This window comes from Callorhinchus milii, unplaced genomic scaffold, assembly GCF_018977255.1.
Source record: "Callorhinchus milii isolate IMCB2004 unplaced genomic scaffold, IMCB_Cmil_1.0 Scaffold12, whole genome shotgun sequence".
Classification (NCBI taxonomy): domain Eukaryota; kingdom Metazoa; phylum Chordata; class Chondrichthyes; order Chimaeriformes; family Callorhinchidae; genus Callorhinchus; species Callorhinchus milii.
The window spans coordinates 8,678,086-8,690,335 of record NW_024704753.1 but is presented as its reverse complement, the minus strand read 5'-3'; the positions used below and the strand labels follow the sequence as shown (position 1 = coordinate 8,690,335).

The 12,250-nt window shown below is 47.2% G+C and overlaps 1 protein-coding gene across 1 annotated transcript in view; it reads right to left on the bottom strand.

The window, feature by feature from the left end:
* cfap20dc (CFAP20 domain containing) overlaps window positions 1-12,250 on the bottom strand; it is a 141,497-nt gene that overhangs the window by 65,440 nt on the left and 63,807 nt on the right. Inside the window, exons 8-9 of the mRNA XM_007895158.2 lie at window positions 811-938; window positions 214-376 (exon numbers count right to left, since the gene is read on the bottom strand). Coding sequence (XP_007893349.1) covers window positions 214-376; window positions 811-938 — 291 coding nt within the window. The remainder of the gene's footprint in view (window positions 1-213; window positions 377-810; window positions 939-12,250) is intronic.

Below are 12,250 nucleotides of genomic sequence, written 5' to 3'. Positions count from 1 at the left end.
AACAATACAATACAGCTTGCAGTTTACAACCTTTCATGTTGGAAGGACATCTCAAAGCATCAAAGAACGTCACAAAGTGCTGCATAATGGTTCTGTAAAGTGTAGTGATTGTATTTTTGTATGTTGTCCACTTGATGCACCAACCTGGCAGACCCCCTCCTTAATCTTTGCCAATAATTTGCCAAGAGGTTTGTTGTATTTCTTGTTTGTTACCTGAAGTAGAGTTGCCTGATGTTTGTCTTGTGGAGTGAGTACCTTCCTGGGTTGTCGCAGTCAGTCGTTCAAACCTGCCAAGTGGTCTATCGGAACCTGCTCCTCTGCCTGAGCGAGACTGGTAGGAAGACCTGGCTGTTCTGTTATCCAATGAAACCAATATCTGAATAAGAACAAATATTATCTGTGGAAACTTTTTTTAAAAAAATCCACTTATCTTGGGTTGTCAGTCTTTTTTTCTAAAACAAAATACAAATGTTCAAAAGCTTTAATCTGAGTTAACATCTACTTTTTCTTTCCAGTGTAGCTTTTTTGAAAAAATCCCTCCCCTGATTAAAAGGTTAACCTCCACATAAATATCTATTTAGCTGTCCACAATATAGATATGGAAGGATGAGATCAAATGAGCTTTCTTAATCCGAACCTCTTGTGATATTCCTTCAACACAGATGTCAAGTGTTAGAACATTTGTAATTGGTAACATACCAGTCAATAAGTTATTTTTTATTCAAAGTACAATATCACTCCTTTGAATATTAATGTCCAGACACTTGAGATTTTGAAATTCCATGCCCAATATAATTAAAACTTGCTTACATCTTTAGCTCCTCCTTTTCTTCCACTATTTGGTTGAGGTCCAAGTACTTTTGTTCCAAATGCAATGTGAGATGTATCCTGGCTTTTAATACCACGGATATGAGCTGTCCCACGACTGTTTAACTGATCTAATATCAAAAGAACAATTCTGTTTTGAGTAAAGCACAATCTTTCATTCGCTTAAATTAATACTAATAATAATCCCTGCATTTCATATAGCTCCTTATCACGTCATTGAGACATCTCAAAGTGCTTCACAAAATATATTGTAAAATGGATTGACAGTGTATTCTTGGGCGAAAAGTGGCAGCCAATTGCACACAACAGTGTCCCACAAACAGTTGTGGATTGAATGCCTACATTTTTTTAGGGATTACTATCCCTGAAAGTGATCCGTTAATTGACTAACAACTGGGTTCCTACTTTCTACTTAGGTAAACAGCAATAAATTTCATATTAATTGCTGTGTCAGGTGCAAAAACAAAGGGTTTAAGAACGTAATATTTATTGGTTAACTTAAGATAGTGATTGCACAATAATATCCTACAAATAAGATAATCACCTTTTATATTTAGATTACATTAAGTTTGTTATGACTCAAGATTTCCAAAGTACCACAGCCACTTGCAGAAATGAAACGGTATCTGCCGTTTTGTAGGATATTTAGCACATTTATTATTCCAATTTCTTAAGTACAATTTGTTTTATTGGGATCCAATTTATAAGCGATGGTGGAATGAGAGTAGTGGAGATTGCAGAGGATCGAGGAAAGAACATGTGTATATGTCCCAGAGCAAAGCTTGTGCAAGTTAAGTAACAGCACAGGGTTCACCTGATTCCCAAAAGGATGCTGCGAGCAGAGTTAGTGGAACAAGGTAAGTTCTCAAAATGTAATGGAATAGGAATTGATAAGTACTGTATATGACATGGAATTGCCAGCCAATGGGGAGTTGGGAGCCAAGTACAACAGTGTTTAGGATTTACCTGTTAAAATGCATCACCTATGGAAATAGGGCTATTGCCAGAGGGAGTGAACACTGGAAGGGCTAAAAGCCGGCTCCTTTTAACAGTAGAGAAAGACAGGCATGCACAAAATTGCATCAGTAGGCAGCATTCAGAAATGGGTTGATGAACCAGCATACAACTGTATGGTGGTGATTTTTGCTAGGTCCGCTTTGTGCTCACACTTAAGTGATCCTGACAAAAAGAGTACGGCTGCAGCCAACACCCCCCCCCCCATCCTCCATTTCTCATCTCAGCAGGCTGTTTTTCATGAGAGAAACAGAGAGAGAGCGTGAGACTTTGTTCTTCAGCCTGTATGTATTCCAACCTTGAGAAGCAGACTGTAATGGTGGCAGACACAGATGGCTCCTGGAGGCAGCATGAATAAAGACATCCTCTTTGATAAGAGAATGTGGAAAGTGATTAAGAAGGCCTGAAGGAATGTGAAACAAAGAAAGAACCAGCATGAACTGGTCAGTAGTTTCTGTGAAACCACTGGTCAGGGGCTAGCATGAGAATACACTACAAAGGTGTAATACCCAATACATCAAGAGGAGGGCTCTGTCCTTGGCCCCCTCCACTTCAATATAATAATAATAATAATATCTATATGCTCCCTCTTGGTGCTGTCATTTGCAGACATGGGATCAACTTCCATGTATGTGGATGACACCCAACTTTATCTCTCTACCTCCACCCTTGACTCCAGTACCACTGCTGTCCTGACAAAATGTCTGGCAGACATCTGGTCCTGGATGAGAGCTAACTTTCTACAGTTAAACGTCAACAAGGCCGAGGCTCCCCTGATCGGCTCCCGTCAGCGCCACCACACCTCAGGCGCTGACAACATCACCATCCATGGTTGCACACTCCACCTTACTAAGCCAGTCTGGAACCTTGGCGTGTTGTTTGACCATCAACTATCCTTTCTACCGCACATCCATGTCATGACCCTCTCTGCCTTCCCCCACCTTTGCAACATCACCCGGCTCCACCACAGTCTCATACCGCAGGCCGCCGAGACCCTCATACACGCATTCATAACATTCAGGCTCGACTATGAAAACGCCCTGCTTGTCGGCTTCCCCATCTCCTCCTTCTATAGGCTGCAGATCATCCAGAACTCTACAGCCCGTGTCCTCTTCCACACCGACTCCGTGACCCTATCAACCCCATCCTCGCCCAACTCCACTGGCTTCCCATCACACAGAGGATACAGTTCAAGATCCTGGTCCTCACCTTGAAAGCCCTCCATGGTCTTTCTCCCCCCTACATCTGCGACCTCCTAACCCCCTACCATCCTGCCCGCGCCCTCCGCTCAGCGGGCTCCGGCCTGCTTCATGTTCTCCACCTCGTCTGCCCCACCATTGGCGTGGGGCCTTCAGCCGCTCTGCCCCCACCCTCTGCAACTCCATCCCGCAGTCTCTGCACTTCGTTCTCCTCCCTTGACCCTTCGGTAATAATAATAAATAATCTTTGCATTTGATATAGCGCCTTATCACGTCTTCTAGACGTCTCAAAGCACTTCACAGAATATACTGTAAAGTGAATTGACTGTATATTTTGTGGGCGAAACGCGGCAGCCAATTGTACACAGCAGTGCCCTACAAACAGTCGTGGATTGAGTGTCCAAATTATTATTGGTTTTTTTTAAAAGGATTATTATTCCTGGAAAAGTGATCTGCCAATCGATTAATAACCGGGTTCCTGCTTACTGCTAGTTAAACAGAGGTGTGTGGAGTAGGGAAACTTGCCCAACATTTCGCCCTGCTCGGAATCAAACTCAGGTCTCTCACTTACAAGGCGAGTGCTCTAACCACTGAGCTACAGGACTCCACAAGACCTGTCTCAAGACCCTCCTTTTTGGTCTCAGACCCTCCTCTTTGGTCTCAAGACCCTCCTCTTTGACTGTGCCTTCGATCACCCTCCTTCGCCCCCCTGCCCTCCACCCTCCCCGACCCCGGCTCCCAGCTCAGGTCTGAAACACTGATTGTCCAGCGCTTTGGGATGTTCTCCCGATGTGAAAGACGCTATACAAATATAATTTTGTTGTTGTTATCAATGTCACTTTGATTGTATTAAAAACATTAACAACATTCTGAGGAATGCTGGTCAGCCTTGTTGTGTTCAAACCCCCCTAAAAACAGCTGTCATCACCCCCATCCTGAAAAAACCTTCCCTGGACCCATCCCTATTCTCTAGCTACTCCCCCATCTCTAACCTCCCATTCCTCTCCAATGTCCTGGAACGAGTCATCCCTTCCCAGCTCCGCTCCTTTCTCTCTCGCCATTCCCTCTTGAATCCCTCCAATCCGGAGGTCAAAGCCCTGGTCAAATTCACTAATGACATTCTGAACATCTGTGATCAGGGCTCCCTCTGCCTCCTTGTCCTCCTCGACCTCTCTACCACCTTCCACACTGTCGACCACTTCATCCTCATACACTGCCTCTCCTCCTTACTTAATCTTCACGGACCTGCCCATGCCTGGATCGATTCCTATCTCTCTCACTGTCTCCACTTGTTGCCTCTAACGATTTCTCCTCCAGCCCCTGCACTGTCACATCTGGCGTCCCCACGGGTCTGTCCTTGGCCCTCTCCTCTTTAATATCCACATGCTCCCACTTGGTGACATCATCCGCAGACATGGGGTCAACTTCCATATGTATGCGGATGATACCCAACTCTATCTTTCTGACTCCACCCTCAACTCCAGGACCACTGCTGACCTGACAAGACTGTCTGTCGGACATCAAGTCCTGGATGAGGGCAAACTTCCTACAGTTGAATGTGAACAAGACTGAGGCCCTCCTGATTGGCTCGCGCCAGCGCCTCAGGACTTCAGGCTCTGGCAGCATCAACCTCAATGGTTGCTCACTACAACTCACCAAGCCAGTCAGGAACCAGGTGTCTTGTTCGACCCTCAACTGTCTTTTCTTCCCCACATCCAAGCCATGACCCGCTCTGACTTACCTCACCACCGTAACATCGCTCAACTCCGCCACTACCTCACCCCTCACGCCACTGAAACTCTTGTTCATGCTTTCATCACCTCCAGGCTCGACTATGCAAACGCCCTGGTTGTCGGCCTACCCAACTCCCCCTTCCACAGGCTCACATAATCCAGAACTCTGCAGCCGTTGTCCTCTCCCGCACCAAACTCCGTGACCCCATCTCCCCCATTCTCGCCCGACGTGAAAAGCGCTATATCAAATGCAAGGATTATAGGATTATTAACTCCATTGGCTCCCTATCCTTCAGAGGATCCAGTTCAAAATCCTGGTCCTCACATACAAAACCCTCAATGGTCTTGCCCCACCCTATCTCTGTGAGCTCCTACCCCCTTACCAACCCGCCTGCTCCCTCCTCTCAGCCGGCTCTGGCCTGCTCCACGTTCCCTGACCCAACCACCCCACCATTGGTGGGAGAGCCTTCAACCACTCTGCCCCAAACCTCTGGAACTCCATTCCCCAATCACTCAGCCTCACCCCCTCCATAGCCTCCTTCAAGTCCTGCCTCAAAACCCTCCTCTTCGACCATGCCATTGGTTACCCTCCCTTCTCCCCCGACCCCAGCTTGGGTCTGAAATGCTGTACTCTGTCCAGTGCCTTGGGACATCCTCCCGACATGAAAGGCGCTATACAAATGTAATCCTGTTGTTGTTGTCGTAGTGAGTCTATCAAACTATACAGAAGTCAAATTGTTGAAGACCAAGGCAGTGTAAAAAGAGTATTGTCAATTGGTATTTCCTCTGAACTCTGAACTCCTCTCCCTCTGGCCTTCAACCCTCACCGACCCCTCTTCTCCTCTCTCCCTCCTCCACAATACCCTCTCCTCCACACTCGATACTCTTGCCCCCATCACTTCCCGCACTGTCTCCTACTCCCGCTCCTCCCCCTGGTACACCACCCACCTCCGCTCACTGAAAAGCCAGGTGCGGGCTGCTGAACGCACCTGTGTCAAATCTGGCCTAACGGTCCACCGACAAATCTGGCTGGACCTCCTCAAAATTTACCGCTCCACTCTAGCCTCGGCCAAGTCGTCCTTCTACTCCAGGATAATCCTGGAGGCGAAGAACAACCCCAGGCTACTGTTTTCCACCACAACCCGACTCCTCCGTCCCCCCGCCACCCCGCGCAGGTCATCTCCTCCAACCTTCACTGCGAGGAGATGCTGGATTTCCTTGAATCCAAGATCAAGGGAATCCGCTCCGCGGTCACTTCCCCTCCAACTTCCACCCACCACCCACCCCTTCCCTCCCACACTCCGACTCCTACCCATCCTCCCCTACACACCTTCGTACCCGTTTCCCCACCCTCTGTCACTGAACTCATCCTATCCCTAAAACCAACCACCTGCTCCCTTGACCCCATCCCCACTCCACTCCTTATCTCCCAGCTCCACTTTCTTGCCCCACATATCACTGACATCATCAACCTGTCCCTCTCCTCTGGCTCTGTCCCCATTCCATTAAAAACTGCCATCATCACGCCCACCCTGAAAAAACCCTCCCTTGATGCGTCGCAGCTATCAAGCTACCGGCCCATCTCCAACCTCCCCTTTCTCTCCAAGGTCTTGGAAAGAGTTGTCGCCTCCCAACTGCGCTCTTTCCTTTCCACCCATTCTCTTTTCGAACCCCTTCAGTCAGGTTTCCGTGCTGCCCATAGCACAGAAACTGCCCTGGTCAAGGTCACCAATGATATCCTGACCATCTGTGACCAGGGCTCCCTCTGCCTCCTCGTCCTCCTCGACCTATCGGCAGCATTCGATACGGTCGACCACGCTATCCTACTCCACCGCTTGTCCTCCCACCTCAACCTTCAAGGCACTGTCCTTGAATGGTTTAGGTCGTACCTTTCTCACCGTCTTCACTTTGTCTCGACGAATGGCTTCTCCTCCACCCCCCGCACTGTCTCATGTGGTGTCCCTCAGGGCTCTGTCCTCGGTCCCCTCCTCTTCACCCTCTATATGCTCCCCCTTGGTGACATCATCCGCAGACATGGAGTTAACTTCCACATGTATGCGGATGACACCCAACTCTACCTTTCCTCCTCTACTCTCAACTCCACGACCACCGATGTCCTGACAGCCTGCCTGTCCGACATCGAGTCCTGGACGAGAGACAACTTTCTTCAGCTCAACGTGCGAAAAACCGAGGCCCTCCTGATTGGCTCACGTCAGCGCCTCCGCACCTCAGGCGCTGACACCATCAGCATCCAAGGCTGCACTCTCCACCTCTCAAAGCCAGTCAGGAACCTCGGCGTTTTGTTCGACCCTGAGCTGTCCTTTCTCCCTCACATCCGCACCACAACTGGCACCGCCTTCCATCACCTCCGGAACATCGCCAGACTACGGCACTACCTCACCCCTCACGCTGCTGAAACCCTGGTTCACGCCTTTGTCACCTCAAGGCTGGACTATGGGAACTCTCTCCTCGCCGGCCTTCCCGCCACCTCCCTCCACAAGCTGCAGGTCATTCAGAACTCTGCAGCTCGTGTACTGTCCCGCACCAGGCTTCGGGACCACATCACTCCCACCCTCGCTCTCCTCCACTGGCTCCCCATCCCCCAGAGGATTGATTTCAAGATCCTCATCCTCACCTACAAGGCCATTCACGGCCTTGCTCCCTCCTACCTCTCCAACCTACTATCCCCCTACCTACCTGCCCGTACCCTCCGTTCCTCTGGCTCCGTTCTGCTCCACGTCCCCCGCCCCAACCGCCCTACCATCGGTGGTCGGGCCTTCAGCCTCTCAGCCCCCAGGCTCTGGAACTCCATCCCCCAGTGCCTTCGCCTTGCTTCCTCCCTTTCCTCCTTCAAGGCCGGTCTCAAAACCTTTCTCTTTGACCGAGCCTTCAGCTCCCCTCTCGACTCTCTTCCCCCTCCTCGCTCCCTCCCTTCCCTCCCCTCACCCTGACCATTTCCCCCTCCTCGCTCCCTCCCTTCCCTCCCCTCACCCTGACCATTTCCCCCCTGCTCGGGTCATGACCCAACTGTGCAGCGCCTTGGGACGTCCTCCTGACGTGAAAGGCGCTTTATAAATGGAATCTTGTTGTTGTTGTTGTTGGCATATTGTGACACATAGCTAAAAATCTGTAATGAATGTAACAATTTGAGAAGTTGGGAGATGCAGTTATAATCGCAAGGCAGCGAACATAGGTCCAAATATTGTACTTGGTCAAGATTAACCATTGTGGTTCTCATCCAAGAACAGAAAATCATTGGCAGAAATCTCCCCTATTGATTTAATAGGGGGAGAATTACACTCCATATCTCCGGAAAAAGGAAAACTTCAGATACCTTTAAATTATCAGAGGAGACGATCACACTGTGTTCATTCCATAAAATTAAGAAGCGGTTTCTGAGTACATGGATCAATGTCAAATGTACAAAGCAAATACACACAATATTTGTACGGGCCATATACAGCTTTAGCTTTATTCATACTTAGACAATACTACTAAACAAGGTCAATTATCTCAGTTAATTAACAAAAATTTTCTTAGTAATAATCACAGCATTCATTTGTTCAAACTAATTGCCTGCCCTAAACCAACAGCTTCAGTTCTGCAATAGAATTGAACAGATTATTCTATACAGGTCGAAGTGACTTTATGTAAGGACACAACACTAAACTCTTTGTGCAGGCGATTTACAAAAAGCAAACATCAAATATCATGTTTGATGAAAGTTTGTACAAATATTGATTTTGCTTTAAAATAATGAAATCTTGATTTATTGTAAAAGAATGTTCTTGCAAATCATGAAGCCCTCCACCTGCTATGAAGTCCACCATCTGTTGCCTTGACCCAGTTGCTAGTCACCCAACACCCAACTCCCCCTTCTCTCCCCGCTCCTGGCTGACACAGTCAACCAGTCATTCTCCTCAGGTTCTGTTCCTTTTCCCTTTAAAACCACTGTCATCACTCCCCTCCCCAAAAAACCCAACCTTGAGCCCTCCAACCTCACAAAGTACCAACCCATTTCCAACCTGCCCTTCCTTGCCAAAGCTCTGGAATGCATTGCTGCAAACCTGCTCTCCTTCTCACCTCTCCCTCCACTCCCTCCTCGAGCCCCTCCAGTCTGGTTTCTGCCCTGCCCATAGCACAAACAAGGTGCTTGTCAAGGTCACAAACAACGTCCTCTCTCTCTCTGAGACCAGGGCTCCCTCTGCCTCCTCATCCTCCTGGACCTTTCTGCCGGGTTCGAGACAGTCGACCACACTATCCTCATCCACCATTTCTCCTCCCTCATCCAACTCAGTGGGACCTCACTAGCCTGGTTCAAGTCCTACCTAACAAACCACCTTCACTTTATCTCCTCAAACAGTTTCCCCTATTGCCCCCACGAGGTCACCCGTGGTGTATCCCAGGGCTCCATCCTTGGCCCCCTCCTCTTCCTTCTCTATCTGCTCCCTCTTGGCAATGTCATCCGCAGACATGGGATAAACTTCCACATGTGTGCGGATGACACACAAATTTACTTCTCCTCCACCTGCGACTCCAGGTCCTCCGATGTTCTTTCAGCTTGTCTGGCGGACTTCAGGGCCTGCATGAGTAAAATATTTACAAGACAGAAGCCATACTCATTGGCTCCCATCAACATCTTCTATTCTGAGGCTCTGACCTCCTCAACCTCCCCAGTTGATCCCTCAGACTTACCGAACCAGTATGCAACCTAGGCGTCAGATTCGACGCACAGTCCTTCTTCCTTCCCCACATCCAGTCCTTGATCAGGACCGCTTTCCTCCGCCTCCGCCACATTGCCTGCCTCCGACCATACCTTACCCAGACGCAGCTGAAACACTCGTCCATGCGTTCGGCACCTCCTGACTTGACTTCTCAATTGTCCTCTTTGCTGGTCTCCCCATCTCCACCATACACAGGATCCAGCTGATCCAAAACTCCGCCACCAGCATACTAAATTCCGTGCAAAGCACAATATCAATGCTTATTTACTTTATTTCTAGTTGATATTTATAACTACAAAACTGGCCAACTTCTAGGCCTTCACGTTGCAACAGACTGGAGAATCTCAAAAATGATCCCGTTTCTGAGTTAGCTGATCTCAGCCAGGGATGCAAAAACTGTTTTTTATGGGGGGGAGCGGTGTGAGGGGGTGGAGATCAGTATCTCATTCTTCCTGTAAGATCCAGGTATTTATTTTCATTAAGTCAGAAAATGATTGTGTTTAGTTGTGATGCCCTCCCACACCCTGGTTGAATACCCTACTGATACTCACTCACTGACATTCACCACTGAGGTCCCCACCATGCTGCTATGGTGTCGTGAACTGGGGGAGTTTCTGCAGCTGTTAGCTGGGGGAGACTGATCGTGCCTATGGTTTCCTCCCCGTTCCCCAGGCTCGGAGTCCTGCTCCGCCACTGTCAAGCTCTCTAGGACACTACCCTGCATGAGGGATGCTATATAAATGCAAGTAGTTGTTGTTGTTGTTGCTGGTGGATGCTTTTTCAAAATCAGTACTAACTTTTCACGACTGTCTTGCACGATTCTCCAGAAAAGGTTGGCACATATCTCTCTCTCACTCTCAGAACAGGCTGCCAACATTTGCACTTTCTTTGGTCTGTACTCCTGTTCCAGCAGTGGCACAAAAATCAATAAACAAATGTAAGTTTTGCACCCGCAAGTACAGATTGTGGTCCTGAGGCACAGCTGTTGCCATTCATTAATGAGGTTTATGAGCTCAGTTGAGTGCTCTGTCACAAAAGGCAAGTAAGGCTAAGGCAAGTAAGTACTCATAAAAATAATCAACAGCCTTCACTGAGGAGCACCAACACGTCTGGACAGCAAAGATTGGGATCTGTGGTTTAATTCCATCCTTCACCTCCATAAAGTCCAAGTACTGATGCCAGTGCATTGGACTTTGCCAGAAGACTTTCTTGACCAAATTTCCAAATTCAACTTCAGACAATGGGCAATGCATGTAATATGTATTGTGTTCGGAAACAATTCCGACAGAATTGTGTTACACGTTTTGATCACTGTATGTGGCAACTGCAAACACTTTATCAAACTTAACCTGTTTTACATTTAAGGCTCGGGGAAGAGGTTGTGACACAGTGACGTAGTTGACTCACTGCAAGAATTCTACTTGAATAAGAAGAGGCTTCGCCCCAACTTTCTGCAGGGGCTGTCCCAGCACTACCAGAACACTGCACCTGCTGGAATCAGTGGTCTCACCCAGGAACAGGTACACATCAGTGTACTCAATATGTTTCTTCAAAAGTGCTTCATGCTCAGGAATAAACTCCTTCAAGTATATACTACAATGCTGTGATGGTGTTGGCATAGTCCCTCCCTTTTTCATGTACTTGCATAGAAATTCTTGGAAGGCAGGAGCTTTTTCTGCTCTGGTCAAACACCACACAAAGTCCAATACGAATTATTTCCTCTCCATAGATGATGCAGTGGCTCTAGAGAAGCGGGTTGTCAGAGCAAGTTGTCTTTGAGGTCCAGTTCCACCGAGAAAATGAAAAATAAAAATTGATCTTCATGATGCATTTGTCGTTAGAAACGTTCTGTCTATTTGTTTGTTGTAGTTGTTTTATGTGCTTTTAAAATGTCAATAAAATTCAATCAAAAAGGAGGGAGACTAACTTTTATAATCATACAAATTAAGAATTTCTTTCAAAATTAATGTGAAAACAAATAATGACACATTTGTATTTAATATTATATATATCGAAAGTATTTTACCTTAATTTTTTTTCTTTATTGCCGCTGCCTTGTGTTCACAATGTTTCTGGGATTTCATGTGCTCATCAATGGTGAACTTGTGAACATGGTCAATTGTGTGACAGCAAACGTGGAAAAACAAATGCCCCCTTTTTCATAAAGGTCATCCGGGAGAGTACAGTTCTATCTGAGGGACAGATGGAAAGTGAGACGTGCTGCCCCTTGGCTTCCTCAGGGGATTTACAAAAACATTTGGACATTTTTGTATTATACAACCTAAAAAGTGAAACAACCCTGATTAAAACTATAGGTATATATTTCTTGAAAATGTAGTTATATTTAAAATACTAAAAATGTTTATTTTAATAGTACAGTACTTACCACAAATTTGTCACACAAGCTCAGTTTAGGGTTGGGCATCGAGCAAACAGTCGGCAGTAATGTCACCCAGCTGGTATTTCTATCGTTCACTCTCAAGTGGGTGGAAACTGATTTCTCGTTTGCACCGCTTTCCCGATCCCAACATTTTTCTATTGGCCAATGTCATCGTTAATTGTCTAAGCTCAAGACAATGAGCACGACCTGCAAACCACTGAATACAATTAGACCAAGGACCAGAGTGGGAATGTAAACTGACTGCAGAGCAATGCTCAGACCAATTTGCCAAGGAATGGAAACTGCAAAATTGTCTGCAGCATATCCAAACCAACCCTGTGAGTACTTTGGATTTACAAAATAAGTCGAATG